Genomic DNA, 19541 nt, shown 5'->3' with positions numbered 1-19541 from the left:
TGCGCTGAGTCGAGCCGCACTTCTCCCCCCGCGCCAGCACTTTCTTTGTTTCTAATCTTTTTTTTGGGAAACTGGTTTAATCGAGCCGTTCACGGGAAGGACACCGAAAGATGATGGCACCGGAACCGCTGCGATCCGCGATGACAGTCGGGGCAGCGGACGACACGTCGCTCGCGCTGCCCTCCGACAAGAAGCCGCGCTCGGGACCGCAGCGCGTGCTGGATCAGGTGCACAGCATCAAGAGGAGCAAGTCCAAACACGGGAAGAACGGCTCGCAGTCCTCACCAACAAGTATGAAAAGTCTCTTTATACAACCCCATAATGTTAAGAACAGTACCTCACAAACCAAATAGGTTGTAAACTCTTTTTGTAGTCTTTCCGCATCCTAACTTATTACTTTTACTCTTGATAGTTGTTATTCGAGCTTTTGCTTTTGTGCTGGGAATAATGCGTCGCTCACATGCCCAAGAAGCAGCACTTGCATCCTCCTAACATGCTGAACATGTTGTGACACTGTTGTGCGTTTTTGGCCAACTAATGTGGGTTAGCCTGGCTTCTCCAATAGGGTGTCTTTGTCGGCTAAAAGTTGGGTTAAACATTTCTGCCGTTTCCAGTCTGAGCTAGTTTAATGTTACAGAATGGCGACTTTGGGGGGGAAACAGAGTAACTGGTGGGGAGTTATGTAATGTGTTTTTTGTTTTTTTTGTACCTCCTTTAAGGTGACAGTATCAGGTATCAGAGGTGTGTTAATCGATGATAGGTAATGCCAAATAGACGTTTGTCAGAGCTGTGAAATGGGATCCTTCCTTGGCTGCTGTTGAACATGAAAGTGATTTTTGTGTGAGCCCTGAGAAACTCCACCGTGAGAGACCCATCCTGCGTATCATGAGCGTGCCACAGATGGTTTCTCTTTGTGGAGTGAAGGAATGCCAGTTGTAAGCCCAAAAGCCCACACACATTTAGAAAATGACAATTTAGTCTTTCAAAACAACTCTGGTGTTTTGGCACTACTGCAAGAGGCATTATAAAGATCCGCCAAAGTTGAGAAACAAAATATTTTTATCTTGAGAAATGTGTGCAGGTCTTCCAGTTGAGCTGAGATGCAGTGAGTGGTTGTTGCATGGACACAGAGGAATATATCACTTCAATTTGTTAGTAATAAAAGTAGGCTACGCTATCTGTATGCTATTTTACTGTTTGACACTTCAAGTGATTGTGAAATGTGTGGCGCACATGATAAGGACACCTCTGGCCTGTTTAAAACTGGCCTTCAACAAATAATTGTAATTTGTAGTAAAAGATGTAGCCCGTATGAGAGGCTACAGCCAAACCAGGTAAGATAAACTTAACTTAAAACTTTAACGGCTGTGCCTCAAGAATTAATGCTTTATCATCTCTGTTCCACGCAATGAAGAGCTTCAAAATGAACTCTTTACAATGAAAATTTAAATTGGTTTTCATTCTGTCTTTTGTTGTATAGTCATTACTCAGTGGTCTAAAAAGAAAACTAAGCTTCTGAAATACCTTTTGCTCAGGGCAAATGTCTACAAAACACACAACAGCAGACAAACACTGAATAATAAGAAATACAACCACAAGGTTAGCGTTGCATACAACCCAGAGGCTATCAGGCCGCTATTAACTTTAATATTGGGGCCAAAAGTTTATCAGTGTTCATGAGTCCAGTAGAGGCTGTTTTACTTTACAGTGTTGGAGGGACAAAGATGATAATATCTGATATTAGTTGGACCCTCAGACCACTTCTGCTCTGTCATGTTGAAAGAAGCTGGTCAACCAAATTACAAAGAAGCATGTATTCTCACTTATCCTGATTGCCATCAAGCCTTGCAGATAGCTTTGGTTTTATGAGGTTTTGAGATATTGGCCCCCGACACATCTGCTGCTGCCCCAACACAGTGGAGTTGATTATTGTTCGTAGTGCTCAAAGAATTACAGGTAGAGGAAAAACATATTGCGCTCAGCAAGAAGAGATTGCTCATCAGAATAATTCGTTCATCCAAATTAATCAGACTGCGCTCATGATCTGTTCTTTCTGTTTCTATGTTCAGCACAAATTAATAAAATGATTCAGCTGTCCGGACATCGACTCCACAGCGAGATCTGTGAATTATCTTGAGTAAACTGGTACATTGTGTTTCAGTGGCAGCAGAAGTTTCAGAGGCAAATGTCAGAAAACATCAGCACTTAAAATCGAAACAATCTGCTTGGCTAGATAGTACTGAGAGTATTCTAAGAGAAAAAATGTATGTTAGCACTGATGAATCTGGTGTTGTTTTGACAACCATAATCCTATAATGGCCAAGTTAGAGCCCTGCATTTGGCACAATATGGCTGTGAGCCTCACATTCCCATGAATCATCCAAGAAGACAGACAGGTAAAGGTGCTAAAACAAGCTGGCTATGTATAGAGGCTGGATTTCCCTGTCTGCAGTGAAGTCTGCAAACTGTGACGTTATGTCATGTCTGTCTTTGTGTCTGACTAAAGGATCGGCAGTCATTCATATTGATCTTTATACATGTAAAGTGTGTGTGTGTGTGTGTGTGAAGGTCTTCTAAGCTATTTTTGAAAATAAAATAGTTAAAAAGCAAAAAGATTAACAGCTATTAATTACTTGATAATGAATTGTACAACTAAAGAGGGATTGATAAAATAAGTTTAAGTGAATGATGTTATTTACAACAAAACTCAAATTATTAACCATTTCAGTCATTTCTATTTAATCAGAGATTATACATAAACTTAATAAAATAACAAATAATTAATAAAAATAAAATACTTTACAAAGTATTAAATCAATCCGTCAGTAAATTAAACAGTATATTGATAAATAAGTGAAGAAATGTGTGGGGGCTCAGCAGATTTACCAACATTTTGCCAAAACAAGGCCGCCAAATGTAAAGTATAAATGATTAGAATATAAATAGAGTAGGCAAATGGAAAATAGAGAACCAAATGGTTAATCACTTTGCAAATTGAAAAAAGTCCACCTTTTAATTTGCCTTTTAAATACCTATTAAATGTATCTGTGATTTGGCTATTTATTTATTTATTTTTATTTATTTATTTATTTTTTAAATCTTTTAATTTAGGTGTTAAATATTTGAAATTAATCTAATATTGCTTAATACATTTTTAGATCCTTTTTAAATGTTATTTATGTCTTGGTGCATTACTTTATTCATTTGTAAAGTCTTCAAATCCCTCTTTTAGTTGTCCAATTGAAAATCAGTTAATCAAATATGGAAGGCTATCTTTGTCCACTATAAATCTGTAGACATATATTTTACATAAACAATAAAGTACCTCTTATAATAATGAATAGAAAGTAAAATGCACATTGTGGAACTGATTATCAGTATGTAGGAAACCTGAAGCCCACATAGTGACACAGAGGTTTCAACAACACCCACATGCTGTCTTTACAGCATGTTAGATGCTCGTTCAAGGTCTTACATTCCTTTGATTATCGTCATGACAACATTAATCTGTATGGGTGTGTTTTTGATGTCTTTGTTTTTTGTCATACTGCCCCTAGAAGCATCTTGATTTGTTCTGTCTGATCTTGCATTCTTCCTCTGTGTGTCTCTTGTTGTATTTCAGTTCTCACACGTCTTCTCTCTTTGACAGGCCTGAGTCCCCAGACTTTGACATCGTATGCCGAGTTTGGAGCGTTCAAGTTTTCTCCATTCAAAGCAAATGGCACCTTTAGCCGCAACAACTCATCTGTTTCAACAGGCTACAACAAAGCGGTAACTGTTTCTCTCATGTCACAGCCCCAATTGTTGTTGCACAGATCGCAGAGCACAAACCCTTTTCCATTTCACAGTAATGCAGTAATCTATCACAGTGAATAGGTTGTAAATATGCATACACCTGCATTCATTTTTGTCCATTAAAAAAAGTGACTGTTGTGTGGTTATACAGATTAGGCTTCTTAAATGAATCTAAGAACCGCATGCAGATAACATAACTTTGACATCAAAAAAGTAATGAATACTATTAATTGCATAGAAGTAAAGAACAATTTCAAGGAACAATTTGCTGAGATAACAGCTAGCTGGGCTCTGTGCAGAGGTAACAAAATCTGCCTATCAGCACCTCTAAAGCTCACAAATGAACATGTTATATCTTGTTTATTTAATCCATACAAAAACAAAATTGTAAAAGTTTAATGTTGTGGTTTTACAAGGAGTTATGTGCAGGACTATTTCTTGGCCGGGCGCAGTGTCTTCACGCAGAGACTCCAGGAAGCCAAGAAATAGTCTAGCACATAACCCAGAGGTGCTGATTTTGTTGCAGATTTTGTTACCGTTGGACAGGGCCAGAGAGATACCCACCCTGTCTCAAGTTTTTATGCTAAACTACACTAGGCTAAGCTAACTGTGTGCTGGCTCCAGCTTCATATTGAATGGACGGACATTAGAGAGGTGTCAATCTTCTAATCCAACTCTTGGCAAAAAAAAAACAATCCTAAAATGTCAAAGTGTTCCTTTAAGAAAATATAAGCTCCCACGCATGCCAAAATTACACCCCAACTGACTGTTAATGTTTCGAAACTAGCAAAGAAGTTTGTGTTTATGATGATCCCGGAGAGTATCAGTAGGTCTTTAAGTCGGTGTTGATGTCAAATGGGAGAGCTGTCCCAGTCACAGGTGATTCGTGACATTGTTTTATGAAATATTATATCACACCTGTACTTTATTTATTCAGGGGGAATCTCACTGAGAGCAGTGCTCTCTTTTTCAGGAATGCCCTGATCACACATGGTGCAGCTACACGGCTTTGCTGGTTAGAAAGTCAGCTTTTTATTTCTGTGTCCACACTGATTGATTGACCAGTTAGATGGTTATATTTGTCTGTCATCACCTTTCAATTTAATTAAACACATTTAAGGAAGTGCTGTGTGTGTGTGTGTGTGTGTGTGTGTGTGTGTGTGTGTGTGTGTGTGTGTGTGTGTGTGTAACATGAATACTGTTGTAACAGCCGGGCGTGTGTGATTTCCTGATTTTGGAAACATTGTTTTTGAATGTCATTCTCAATTTCAGTGTTGTCACTCAGAGTCCAAGTGAGTTCAACTAATTTGCAATGCTCTACTAATCCAAATTCCACCGAGGAGTAATGTTGACTTCATTGCTGTGGTTTTGAGTGTGTGTGTATGTGCATGTGTGTGTGAATATGTATTTGCTCCGGGTTGGCCTGACCGGACCTACTGACAGTGGGTTGAGGCATGTCTAGGGAGCGTGGCCATGTGTCATCGCTGATGAAGGCCCATAATCATCACATCATGAAATACATCATTGTCACATTGTGTTCTGTTTTCGTCATATTCTGTGGTTGAGTTAACTGTCACCTTGTCCAAATGCAAAATTAATACTTGCTTTGCCTCGTAGAAGATGCCTTGCAGAGCGAGTAACCACAAATGCTGTCTTAGATCTACTTTCTTGTCTTGTGTATAGCGCTTTGAATTACTTCTGTCATACAGTAAAGCATGTATTTGCACTGCTGTATTGAATGAAAGCATTAACTGTAGACATTTTCTTTCTAAGTAAAGGAACATGTGTGATAACAAACAACAGCAACAACAATCAGCAACCCAAAACTATTAACATGTTAAAATGTGACTTAGAACTATTATGGTAAAGTAAAATAGATAGGATTTGCATCCAGAATCACAGTAAGCATGTCTCATATTTATTGACTGTATGTTTGTAATGTTCGGATTCTTTTGAGGGTAACTTACACTTAATATTTCAATATTGATATCATGTGTTTCAGTACATTTTACCGTATCGCAGTAAATTTAGTGGAAATCCAACTGAGAAACTAGATGAAATAATGGCTGTCAATTCAATACATGAACAATTAATGTACTTCATCACATTGATGCCAAAATCCTGTAAATAAGCCAGAAATATTTCTAACTTGGAATGAAAAATAGACATTTTTGATGGTTGACACATTTCTGTCGACCGTGGTCTGGTGGTATATATTATCATAATGCTTAACTCCATCAGAAGCCACTTCATCAAGTTAACTATGAGAGTTTCTGTTTGGGAGCACTTCATAGACTGTGAAAGCAGCTTCAATCACACCATTGAAGTTCAGTGTTCTAGGCAGAATTTGACAGTTTATCTGACCAATAGAGCAGCAGAGCCACATGAAATACAAACCAAACGGCATGCGATCCAGTCATATTTTGCAGTGCTGCAGTTTTGCTTTGCTGACATTGCTTAATACTTGATCACACTTTACTTTGCGTTTCTTTATTTAGACAACAAAGTCCCATTGGTTGATGCCTTGATGATGTCAGTGTGCCTTCTTCCTATTGCATCCATCACTTCAATAATCATCCATCTCAAATATGATTGCGACATTAGTGGTGGTGCTTTTGCTTTTTGCAGTACACAGGTATATCCTGCTCTCATTTATGTTTCCTATCTAAATAACAGCAATAACAATAAATAAAGTAATATTTTAGTATTTTTTACATAAGTTCTGTTCCCTAATAATACAGGGAAGCATGCCGCCGTTTGTCTGTGCTGCTTGCATTTCTCTCTGCTGAATTTGCATCTGTCTCTCCGATGCAAGGAGCCCCGGTGGCTCAGTCAGGCTGTTTACTCAAATGAAGGGAACATGCAGCGCTTTAAGAGTAAACACACTGTCAGTTCTTATCAAACGTGTTGTTGACAGATCTGTCCTCCATCATGCTTTTGCTGCTATGTAGCAGGGCTGACGTACGGTGGGTAACTGAGCAACCAGTCTTGTTTGAAACAGGAAGGAGAGTATGTACACAGAACCTATAGTGTGTATGTAGGTGTGTGTGTCACCTGCTTCCTCATTAGCCAACATCCCCTCCTGATAAATTCACCAAATCAAAAGCTCAACAACTGCACTGATTAATTGTGAGAAAATTGCTGTGAATTCTTAAACTGCGATTTGTTGATGATGATTTATAACCGTACTTCCCTCCTTACTAACGTTCAGTGTGTTTAAAGACAGATTGGAATGTTCCTCTCTGCCAGATTGTACTTTTTCAAATAAGCCAATAGGAGACAAAGATTTAATTTTGAGAATTACTAATCGTTAAAGCATTGGCAAGACATGTTCTGTCATTTTGCTCAGGCTATGACACGTTTCTGTCCTGAGAACTTGGCAAAGCTTGAATAGTGTGTTGTGTACACACACACACAGACAAAGCCAACAAAACCAAAGTGAAAATAAATGGTTACATATTACATGAGACTCAAACTGTTTGGTGACATCAGGATTGTGAAGACAGCTCTAACAGGGGCTGTGTCCAACCTGCACACACAAGGATCCTCTGTGAGAAACTGCTCAACTGTAGTATAACGACTCCAATGACGGATATCATGTTACTGTGGTTTGTGTGATTTTTTGTTTTTGGTGCACCTTGTTGCCTTCAACATAAACTGATGAAAAGGAGGAAAGAGGAGGTATGCAGACTTTGTGTCAAGTCACATTCCTCTGTCTTGGTTTACAGGGGATTTCTTTGAGAGCTGTTCTTGTGGAAAGTTGGTTACCCACTTTCTCTTTCTCTTTTTTTTGTTTGTGACCTTGGATTGTTGCTACAGAGAAGCTTGCAGTGATTTAGCGGGTCATTTTGTCACTGCCAGCTAAGCTACAGTTTTTCATGACTGGGTAGTGCGGACTTCTTATAATGTGTCATGTGTGTATCTAATTATATGAATAAAGTGCTTTATTGGCCCAAAATTTAGAATTGAATGTTTTATGTGAGCCATACATTTTTTTTCTTTTTAGATGAATAGGAGTCGCACTCTCTCCGCTAAAGCCGCCGGAGGAAGACATGTCAGCACCTCAAGCATGTGGGAACGGCAAATCAACACTTCCACCTGGCCCCACAGTCCCAATGGGCTGAAACCCAGTCGCAGTGACCCTGCCTTGGCTCCTGCATTTTCTGCTGCTCCTGCAACTGTCATGGTGATCATTTATCTTTCCATGTGGTTTTTTAGGGAACCAATTCTTCAAACAAAAAACATAAAAACTGCAAGTCCTCCACTGTACCAAACTGTATAAGCATTCTAAATTGCTTTTTTTCAGAGAGCCAAAGGGCAGGCCGTCCAGAGCCAGCAATCCCTCCAGACTCGAGTAAATAGACAGAGCAACTATTCTGTGACCGACGGCACTCAGATGACCAACAGCCAGACACGCATCGTCCGGCCGTCCTCTGTCCAGTCTCACACTGAGGGCAAGATGGGTACCATCAAAATGTCCAAGTCAGAGCAGCAGTCAGCGTGAGTTCACCTGGCTTTCATTTTCAGGCTATAAGACGGGGTTGACATGGGCAACATTATACTTGTACAGGACAAGGGTGACATATATAATGGGTAACATCATATAGGCACATTTATGTAGTTTTTCTAGTATTTTACGTATTGATCATATCGCAGTCTTAAGGTAAAGGTAAATTTCTCTCCATAGTTGGAGGTTTTGGCTGTAGCCATCACCATGTGATGCTTTCTTGCTGGCAGCCAAGAGTATTTTAGTTTAGAGATATTCACCCTGAGCCATTGATTTATCTGGGATTTTGGCCAAGTATAATGTTACAAAAGAGCAATAAGCCTGTAATCTTTTAAATGCGTTGAAAACTATTCCCTACATTGAAATAAATCCATGCTGTTTACTGAACCAATGGCATCAGACTGATTTAGTATCTTGTTTCCAAACGTATCTTCTGTTCCTGTCCCTGTCGCTGCAGGGTGAACAGTACAATGAGCACATCAGACCTGACCCTAAAGGAGGCTGTAGAGTTCCTGTCTCACCCTGAAGAGAATTACCAGCTGTGTGGAGCCAGCTTCATCCACCACACCACCTTCAAAGAGGAGCGCGCCAAGCAGGAGGTCCGAGCACACGCACACTAATATACTGTAAATGTTTCTTCTTAACATGTACAGACCACCCTACAAACCTGCACACATGTTGTTCATTTTCAAACCACATTTGTGTGAGGATTGTGTCGTAGAGGTGATACAATTGGTGGAGCGCTCTCTGAAGACCTTTGTGTAAGCCTTGAGGGAAAGGGAGGGCAGGCCATTTATCATCGCACTTCATCGGATGCTAGTTCAGCTTGTAACTTACAGTGTTGTCAATCCAAGTCTCACATTTTCAACACCCGTTCTCTCCGTATTTCACAGGTTTTTCAACTCGGAGGCATCGCCTCTCTGGTGTCCCTGCTGCGGAGCCCCAACCCTGGGGTGAGCCAGGCTGCTGCTGGGGCTCTGAGGAACCTGGTGTTCAAGGACCAGGACAACAAGCTGGAGGTCCAGCACTGTGGTGGTATAGCTAAGGCCCTGCAGCTACTAAAGGAGACAGATTCTACTGAGACCCAGAAACAAATCACTGGTAGGACATTTTTATTGGGACAGGACCACAAAATTTTGGGTAGAAGGGTGGTGTAGTAAAAAAGCATATCCTTACCACTATGGGCAAAAACATGCTTTACATGAGCGCTTATTTTTATTGTTTTAAGTAGAATAGATAATAAACAGAATAAATAGATTGAATAAGATACTTATCCTTATTAGATACACAGATTTCCCAGATTTAGTAGTTCATCAATGAATTGAATATATATATTAGTATATTATAGTATATTACGCCATATACTAATGTAGAAATACACAGTCTTCACCTGTCCATTATGCATACAATTCCTGCATTTACTCAAATAATAATAATAATAATAATAATAATACAGGTTTAATACTGAGAATATCACACAAGGCTTGTGAGAACAGTGAAAAATGATTTTGTAACTTTCCTCAATATGTAGGCCTGCTGTGGAACCTGTCCTCCTCCGATGAGCTGAAGGGAGAACTTATAGCTACAGCACTGCCGGCCCTGACTGAGAATGTGGTGGTGCCATTCACCTGCTGGTCAGACAACAGCGCCAACAACAACATACACCCCGATGTCTTCTACAGCGCCACGGGGTGCCTGAGGTGAGAACATTTTATTTAGGTCAGTGCATCTGTGATTTTACACGGTTGATTCTCATGTTTTGAAGGCAGAGGTCAGACAAAAGGCAGTTAGTCCTGATAGTTCTCTGTAAGTTAAATAGAGCAACATTTTGATGTCACAGACTTCTTTGTTGAGGCTTTCTGATGTCAATGATTAGTCGAATAATCAATTAGTTGATTGCCAGAAGATTATTGATTATTAATTAAGTCATTTTTTAAGCAAAAATGCCAAACATTCTCAGGTTTCAGCTTCTCCAGTGTGAGGATTTTCTGCTCTTTCTCTGTTTTATGTCATTGTAAATTGAATATCTTTGGGTATCTTTGGACTGTGGTCAGACACAACAAGACATTCGACATCTGACATTTTATAGATTAAACAATTAATCAAAAAAATGATTACATTAATTGATAATGAAAATATTTATTGAGCAGCTCTTTTGTCTTATTTCTGTCCTTTGTTTTGATCCAGCACCTGTACACAAGGATTACATCCTTATTGAGATCAATCAGACAAGAGGACTGTGTGTCTTAGTTGGCAGATATTGAATGTAAATGGATATTTAATACTGGCACTGCCAAATCGTGCTTTGGAAACGTCGGTGCCTAATCACCACGATCAGGTTTGCTAACAGGGTGTGATAGTGCGAGTTACATGTTGAGGCTCTCACAATCCTCTAGACATGCAAGTGTTTCCATGTGGATTTAAATGAATGATTGACATGTGTGTAGGAACCTGAGCTGCGCACAACAGAAGGAGAGACAGGCAATGAGAGAGTGCCGTGGCCTCATCGACTCACTCATGAGTTACATCCAGTCCTGCGTGGCAGAGGAAAACCCTGATGACAAGGTGAACCTTCTCATCTCTATGATTTTATGTTCTTGTCTCTTTGAACTCCTCCACTCCCCTCTACACCACCACCATCTTGACTATGAGTAAAATTGATGCTGCCAAGTAGAGATGAAACAATTTATCGATTAGTCAATCAACAGATAATTAATTATCAACTATTCTGATAATCGATTAATTGTTTAAGTAATTTCTTTTTAGCAAAAATGACATTCATTTCCTGGTTCCACCTTCGTAATTGTGAGGATTTACTGATTTTCTGTTTTATATCATTGTAAACTGACTATCCTTGGGTTTTGGACTTTTCAGTTTAAGGAAATTGTGAGATATTTTGTAGCACGAATAATCAATTAATCGAAGAAATAATCAATGGTTGCAACCCTACTGTCAAGGGCTATGAAGACGAATTGGCATTAATTGCAGTATTGATTTCTCTCACTACAGTGCTTAAATAGACTCTAAGTTTAACATTGAAAGTTAATACTTTATTATCAGGCCATGCATTGTTTTTTTTTGGCTCACGGCATTGTTGTTCCTTTAACACACGCAAACGAATTGTGGCTGTGTGAACAGACGAGAACAGCTATGGCTGCATTCATGTCTGGTGACGTGTTCTAGTTCACTCATAGTTCCTGTAGAACATGCGTCTCATGAGTCTCGCACAGAGTGTGTTCAGTGTGGATACTGAATACATCTTTTAGGGCACGTACAATACAAGTACACACACACACACACACACACAAACACACACCTTTGAATGCATGCGCACTGACAGGCTCGCACACGCATCCATAAACACACACGTATAATAGATACTGCAGGCGGAGTCAGCATGTGTATGTTTTAAGTTGCGTCTACCCGCTCATTTGTGGAAGTTTTGGGTGTGGATGTGTGCTTAATTCCACGTCTGTTCTCGCACTGTGTTTACACAGGCTTCTTTTAATGAACTAGTGTAGTACGATAAGAGGTGTTGTGTGTTGTCTGAGTGAGCGACAGAGGGAGAAATATATTTTGAGTCAGCTCTGTGAAGTTTTCTTCTTGTTGTAAACTGACTGGAATCCGTGTGGTTATGAAAGAGGGCAGCTTTTTTAATAAGGATCGTTTTACTGTTAATCAAGCCTCATCAACGAAACATGAATGAATTTACTTTAACTTGTTTGTTTGGGTCAGCCTGTGAATGTTACTGTTGCTTCAATTCCTCCATTTCCTTTTGAATGAACATACGAGCTGACACTCACTTAAGACCTAGATGGATGTTTGCTTAAACAATGGGAATTATGAAAATGAAAGAAAATTAAATAAGTTACCTTTGTGAACTGAAATTCCAGTGTTTGTCAACCTGGGAATTATTCATGTATTTTTGTCCACTGGTCTAGATCACATTTTACTCACTGCCTCCATTGTAGAGATTTAAAACCCAAAGAGTAGTTCCCTTAAAATCCAGATGTAGGACAATTAATCACAAGTGGGGTCGTCCTTGTATTTTAGTTCTGCAATTGGGAAACTTGCAAACATGAATCATATCATCATATTGTATTACTCTGGCTAATATGCATAGATACAGTATGTCAGGCAACTCAGAAAGTAGATCTGCTGTGTTATGGAGTTATGACCAATAGTCATACTGGACAAAAATATGAGAATAAGTCCTTTAATGTACTATTAGTGGAAATGGTGATGAGAAGATTAACAGTTAATAACCGCTCCTCTCCTCTTGTGTAGTCTGTGGAGAACTGTGCATGCATCCTCCATAACTTGACCTACCAGCTGGAGGCCGAGTCCCCTGAGTGCTTCAGCAAGTTCCAGCCTCAGACAGCGGGGCAACTTGGGAGTAAGAAAAACCAAACGATTGGATGCTTCAGCCCCAAGAACAACAAGGCTCAAAAGGAGGTGGGCATCAACCACCACACATCCACCCTTATTTGTTGGTTAAATCATGATGAGTCTTTAATCTATGCCCCCCCTTTAACTCTCTCTCCCGTCCTTGCTCCTCAGTTTTCATTTGACATTGATCGAATGCCAGTGGACAGCACCCCATCGGGTGTGAAGTGGCTGAGCCACCCCAAAGCCATGCAAACCTACCTGTCCCTGCTGGGCTCGTCCCAGAAAGATGCCACCCTGGAAGCCTGCTGTGGCGCCCTGCAGAACCTCACTGCCAGCAAGGGACTGGTGAGTACAAAGACGATAATTATTAGGCTTAGCATTTGTGTGTGGTATTAATGGACATTCAGGATTATCTCTGATTTATTTAAGAAAAGACAAAAGCACAATTCACAAGAAGAATTGGCTGGCTTTGTGAGAAAGGGTGGAGTTTTTGTCTCCCAGGATACAGAGGTTATTAGAGAAAGAAAGAAGAAGTTAGAAGAAGGGAAAGTGAGTCATGAAAATGTCAGATCATTTCAAAGTCAGCTGGATTCGGTATCACAATGCAACTATGGTATAAATACGGACTGCTACAGTGAAGTGGGAGATACAGCTAATTTGTTTTCTGTGTTGTGTTTGCTTCTCTTCCAGGGGTCCAGTGCCATGAGCCAGATTCTGGTTCAAAAGTTGGGGGCTCTGCTGCACTTGCCCTCTCTTATAAAGTCTCCTAACCGCAGCCTGCAGAAGACTGCCATATCCCTGCTGGGTAACATGTCTCGGACCAGCAGTTTGCAGAACACCATGGGTAAGGAAATGCATGAAATGTTGACAAGAGATGTTTGTTTTTGCAGGCAACACAGATACATGTTGAGTTAGTCCACATAAAACTGTTTGACTGTATGTTTCTTATGTCTTCTCTGTAGCAAAGCAGGTTCTGCCTGAGCTCACCAGCCTCCTCTCCTCTACCCCCCGGGAGATGGGAAACTCTGACGAAACTATATCAACAGCTTGCAGCACCGCCCGGAGTCTGATGATGGCGGACACTGAGGTCAGCAAGAAGGTCATTGATAATGTACTGGTGTCATCACTGGCTGACCTCAGCGAGAATGGGTGAGTTTGTATTTATTCCTCAAACTTAAATGCATTTGTCTGACTTACTGTGTGTAAAGAACTTTGAACTGACTAATATCATAAAATCACCTACCTCTAGTGGCATTTAGCCATGCAGATCATTTAGATCTGCCATGTTTTGAGATCTGACTATGACTATGAATGAAATTCTGTTTGTGGTACACACAACACTGACAAAAAAAACATTTAAGATACCAAAATCCTGATGAAAACCTGTTCTGTGGATTATCCAGAGTAATAAGGAAACTGTATCTGGAAAGAGATGATTTTTTATTGATAGCCTGGAAACCAAACAAATCTTATGTTTTATTTGCTCTCGCAGATGCGTCAGGTCGCCCTCCCGTTCAGGCCAATCACAACACTTTATCTAACATGTGGCAGGTTTGATATGATGACTGTACAGAGGAGCGCCGCTGGTAGCCCACAGAATGGATGCCAATAAGACAGTTGACATTCGGGCCCACGTTATTCTCAAAGTCTAAATATGTCACATTTAAGAAGCAGGAGTTTAACCGTTTAACACCACTTTAGAACAAGCTTATCTCTGTAACACTTCACCGTGCGGTCATTCTGGTCTGACTTGGAGTTGACGGATTGGCGCTTAACTTTTTCAGAGCCCTCAACATCTTTGAAGGAGTCAGCTCCCGATTCTGCTTTGATGCCGATGCGTCTTATTCTAATGGGCTTGTTTTTTTCCCCATCTCCTAAAAACGGGTAAATCCCGTTCGATTCTTGAAAGTAGGTTGGTACACTTTTGAGACTTTCGGGACTTTTTGTCAAAGTCAATCCCAGATCAACAAATCAATCAAAAACGGTTTTGGCCTTCCCTGTTTTTTAATAACATCTTGTATTTTCAAATTCTGATGGCAAAAAACAGCAATCGCTAACAGACGCTGCACCATCACAGCTCTGCCCTGCCCACTGTAGTCTGTTTACATTTCTCCGTCGCTCAGCGCTACATCACACTTTCATTGCTCTGATCGGTTGTAGGTCTATCCAATCCAGAGGCATTTTGGTCTGCGCCCGTTGAAATCGAAAATGAACTGAGAGGTTCCAGACTAATTTGCATTCGTGAATTGGTCTGGCGATGTCAGGCTAACTGTATTGATGTGAGAACAGAAATCCCAGACATCGAGGTCTCAAAACTTAGGTGAATAAAAGCAAAACTATCTCTACCACTGAGGAAAATGTGTTTTTATTTTATAATTTGGGTGGCCCTTCCAAAGGCGTTTTAAACAACATACAATTATGTGCAAAAAAATGTCCCTCTCTAACAGTGAGTATATGTCAAGGAAAATTTAATCTATCATCACCACTGCAGTTGCTATGGCAGCTTGTTATATGATGATATCTTCAGTGCCTAAGTTGCTTCATTTCCTTACAATCCTTTCTTGTTTGTGGGTGGTTTGCCTTATTTTTTTTTTTCTGCCTGCTCTTGTTTATGCTCGCCCATGCTCTTCTTTAATGACCTCTCCCCCGTCTGTCCCAGGTCTTTCCCCAAAGGCAAGAAAGCAGCTTCCCTGCTCCTCTACAGTATATGGAACGACAAGAATTTGCAAGGTGCAGTGAAAAAGGTAAATCAGAAAGAACTGAAAGGCAAAAAAAGACTGACTGACTGTGTGTTGGCAGACACAACACAAACCTATTGTATCGGGTTAAAACTTAGCACATGCTCGCACTGCTGAAATGGGTGGGTGTTTATTATTACTCCTCTGGCTCACACAGTCACTTTCCCTTCCCTCCTGCCCCACCCAAGAGTTCAGTGAATACAGAAACAGTCATATTGGAATCCTGGCGGACTGGTTTTCAGTGCTCACTGTCTATTATGGAAGGAGTAATACATGTAAAATGGAAGCAAAATGAAGATAAGGTCAAGAGAGTAGGAGTCAGAGGTGGACAAGGTGGAAGATGGTCAGAATATATGAAAGATTTTCTCGAAATGTGTGTATGAGTACGAGCAAGTGTGCTGATGATATGAACAATATCAATGCTTGTTCTGTACATGCCATAAAAGAAGTGACAGAGAAGTAGAGCTGGCGAGAGAGGGAAAACACTCACACTGCCATGTTTCGCCTGAGGCTCCTCTAAGTTGCTGACACAGTGCATTTCCTCTCGCAATTAGAGCAAGGGCGTGTTGTGTGTGTGTGTGTGTGTGTGTGTGTGTGTGTGTGTGTGTGTGTGTGTGTGTGTGTGTGTGTGTGAGCGCGCGTGTGTCCATCTGTGCAACACCCTTAACTGATTTCTTCTAAACATTTTGATCCACAGCTGGGGATGGACAAATTGTATTTTGTCAATGACAACACCACGGCGGCGTACAAGTCGGTGCAGGTTATCGAGTGAGTGCGATGAGCAGGTGGAGCAGCGCTGCATAGCCTGAGAGGTACAATTTGCTTCTAAATGCTTGTATCTGCATGTATTCAGATTTAAAGGCTCAGTGGGGGCAAAGTGAGCAGAATTTGTATCACAAGGATTCAAACCTTTTTTTCTCTGTCTGTCTCTTTTCCTGCATGTGCTCGTGTGTGCACTTGCAGATGGAAACCAGCATGTTTAGACACTGCTGTGGCCACACCCTTGCAACGAGGAGAGTAGGATTACATTCTTCACATAATATCCTTGTTGAAAGAGCCAATCAATTAAGAGTCAATCATATGTTGTACATACTTTAGACAAATGAGAGCTTTTAATTTCATGAATAATCCTGCGGTGTTTTTATTTTATGAGATGTTTCTGTCTGTGTGTATATAAGCGGGTGAGTGTGTTTCTGGTAGGTTATGTGTGCATGTGCTCAAACCCAGTTCTTACAGCCTGAGAGTCACCAGACAATGTGGATGGACAATGTCATATGCAGTGAAAGTCACTCAAGGCATGCAGTGATTATTTAGATTCACCAATGGCATTGTTGTCAAGTGTGTCTGAACACACTACGTTGGCTGAAAGATAAACTATCTATTGTAGCTTTGAGGGCTGAGCAGCCAAATATATGAAAAGCTGAAAAAAAGAAAAAAAAGACTGTGTGTGTTTGTGATACTGTTGCTAATTTTGTTTTTATAAAAAATGAACAGAAACAGCTTTCAACAAGAGTGCCTAAATAGTTAAAGAGTATTTTTTGGGTATTTTGGGAAATACGCTCGTTTGCTTTCTTGCCGAGAGTTGATGAGAAGATCGATACCACTCTCATGTCCGTAAAGTGAGTATCAGGCTACAACCAGCAGTCTGTTAGCTTAGCTTAGCACAAAGACTGGGAACAGGCAGAAGCAGCTAGCCTGGCTCTGTCTAAAGTTAACAAAGTCCACCTATCAGCACCTCTAAAGCTCACTGATTAATACTTAATCTCGTTTGTTTAATCGCTACAAAAACAGAAGTGTTAAAACGACACTTTGTGGTTTTTCAGGGTTTATTGGAGTTGTAAAACCATAACGTGTCATTTTTATGCCTTGGTTTTTGTGCGGTTTATACAAACATGTTAAGTATTGGAAATAATAAATGTTGCCTTTGGCCACATGACGGTTAGGATAAGAGTTAGGGTTATTTCCCAAAATATCGAAATATAGCAAGTGCAGCACTTGATATTTTCTGTTGCTTTGTCATAAACTTTCTTGTTGAAACTTACAAATTGTATGTTATATTTTGTTTTTGTTTTTATTTCTTTGCTTGTTTTCATTATTGTTTGTTTTCTTGCATAAACTGAGGAATTGAAGTCAGAGAAGGATTGGAATATAGTACACAACATTTAACACTATTGCAAAGCTGGTGCCCATTCATTAATTATGTATAGAAATTTGATAATGAAGGGGTTGTGCCATCGATCATAAGTCTAATGAATTATGATCTGTGTTCACCACCTCAGGCGAGAGGAGCTGCACATTCAAATATATAATGTTTAAATGTTGTTTTTATTTTAAGACACATGCTGTTCTTCATCTAAAACATTTATACATCATTTTTGCTACCTTACATATAAAGTTTTAAGGGCTCATTACAGGGTATCTGCTCTCATAGCCAAACTACAGTCTTGTTTACTGACTACTTACTGGTTTTAAATCTCCTTAAAACTCAAAATGCTTTTTGAGGACCCAGCATGAAAAGTCGCTAAAGCATTCTTGCGAAGAGATGAGACTGTTGGCAACTGTGGGGATTCTCCATGGCTCTGACAATACACTGCAGTGGACTGTTTTTTATGCTTGAGACATTTGGTCATGCTGAGGTTCATTCGCCTCGGGGGAAGATTGATGTCAGTATTGCTGAGAATGTATTTTTGGTTGCTTATAATTAGGAGCTTTCCCTTGTCTGTACATAGAATAAAGAACAGATATGAAGACAACATTGTAAGTGGTGGTCTTTTCTTAAAGAACCAGCTTTAAAGTAATTCGACGTGCCAACAAAAGGTACATACTATGTGCATATTTAATGCTTACACAATACGAGCCATGTTGCAAGATACTGGATTCTCTGTTCATCATTTTTGAAAATCTCTTGAACTAATTAAGCTCCAAGCAAGTTTTTGTGGTGTGTGTGTGTGTGCGTGTGCGTGTGCGTGTGTGTGTGTTCGTATGCGCGCTGTTCTCTGACTAAGAGTGTGAGGGTCTGACAGAAGCAGGTTTGATTTACTGTGTTCTGCATTATTTAGATTTGGATATCCTTTGTCGTTCCTTTTCGCTAAAGTTGACTGGTTATTTATTTTTTCATCCTTTGATCCTTTGTCAGTGAAAAACTATGAGGAAAGACACTCATATCTTTCTGTCGATCCTGTCTGTGAACGCAACTCCATCAAGTCACTGTCAACTGCTGTATCTGTTCTGTTTAACGTTTGCCCCCGGTGCTGTCTTGACAGGTAACGGAAAGTAGTGAAGAAAAGAAAACTGGCTCGGTTATCACTCCATGATATGTTGACCAATTATAAACCACATTGCAAGGACAAAGAGATCCTCAGAGCCCCTTTCTGTTTTCAAAGAGGTGGCTAACATGTTTGTGTTCTTTCGTGGAAATAAATGGTTTTGAACCAGAAATATTATGTGTTTAGTTTGATTTAGATTATTTTAGGATGTAGTAGATTTTAAACTTGAGTGGTGGAGTGCTGAAAAATGGTGCAGACATCACAGAGACACAGCAACTCCACCCTTAGACCACAGCAAGTAGGTTTGTGTGTGTGTGTGTGTGTGTGTGTGTGTGTGTGTGTGTGTGTGTGTTTTTAATAAATTGAGTTAAGTTTTGTAAAATCTAGCCACCCATTTCTAAATCACGCCGCCACTGAATGGAATGCTAGTTTCATTACAAGTTGTAACCTTTCCAACATATCTGGGGTCACATCAGATCCGCACCAATGACTTAATTGGTATTTAGTTCTGCATCTGCAAGTCTGATCAAAACCATGTGTTGTCATGTAAATTCACTTTGAGATGAGTTTTTGAAACTCCTCAAAGAGAAGACAGAAAGCAGTTGAAGGAGGAACTTCTTTCATGAGAAGGATTTTCCCACCTACATTACAGGTAAATGATTAATGATTCATCCCCTTTCTTTGTGTATGTGTGTGTATGTGCAGGTGTGTGTGTTGGGTGGAGGTCTGGGCGTTAGCCCAAGGAGCATCATGACAGTCTTAGTCATGTCAGAGCATGTCTGTGAGTAGAATGATGTCTCCTGTCTTTGCTTCAGGCTTTCTGCATTCATATCTTGAGTGTACAGC

The 19541-nt window shown here is 40.1% G+C and overlaps 1 protein-coding gene across 1 annotated transcript; it reads left to right on the top strand.

The window, feature by feature from the left end:
• Positions 1 to 18182, top strand: LOC139289193 (plakophilin-1). Its single transcript, XM_070910735.1, has 15 exons — positions 1 to 291; positions 3650 to 3771; positions 7802 to 7981; positions 8102 to 8295; positions 8760 to 8901; positions 9196 to 9403; positions 9834 to 10002; positions 10750 to 10867; positions 12590 to 12757; positions 12863 to 13036; positions 13382 to 13535; positions 13654 to 13840; positions 15351 to 15435; positions 16127 to 16241; positions 16393 to 18182. Exons 1-14 carry the CDS (start codon positions 111 to 113, stop codon positions 16199 to 16201), a joined length of 2157 nt encoding a protein of 718 aa, XP_070766836.1. The 5' UTR covers positions 1 to 110; the 3' UTR covers positions 16202 to 16241; positions 16393 to 18182.
• Positions 18183 to 19541: the final 1359 nt, after the last annotated feature.

Source organism: Enoplosus armatus, chromosome 8, assembly GCF_043641665.1.
Source record: "Enoplosus armatus isolate fEnoArm2 chromosome 8, fEnoArm2.hap1, whole genome shotgun sequence".
Lineage (NCBI taxonomy): Eukaryota > Metazoa > Chordata > Actinopteri > Centrarchiformes > Enoplosidae > Enoplosus > Enoplosus armatus.
This window is presented reverse-complemented; position numbering and strand designations above follow the sequence as displayed.

Bases quoted from the DNA above. Each gene is read 5' to 3' on its own strand.
- LOC139289193 (XM_070910735.1), top strand. From the start codon at position 111: ATGATGGCACCGGAACCGCTGCGATCCGCGATGACAGTCGGGGCAGCG. The intron at 10,003-10,749 runs GTGAGAACATTT...ACATGTGTGTAG, and splicing joins AGCGCCACGGGGTGCCTGAG to GAACCTGAGCTGCGCACAAC. The intron at 13,536-13,653 runs GTAAGGAAATGC...TCTTCTCTGTAG, and splicing joins CAGTTTGCAGAACACCATGG to CAAAGCAGGTTCTGCCTGAG.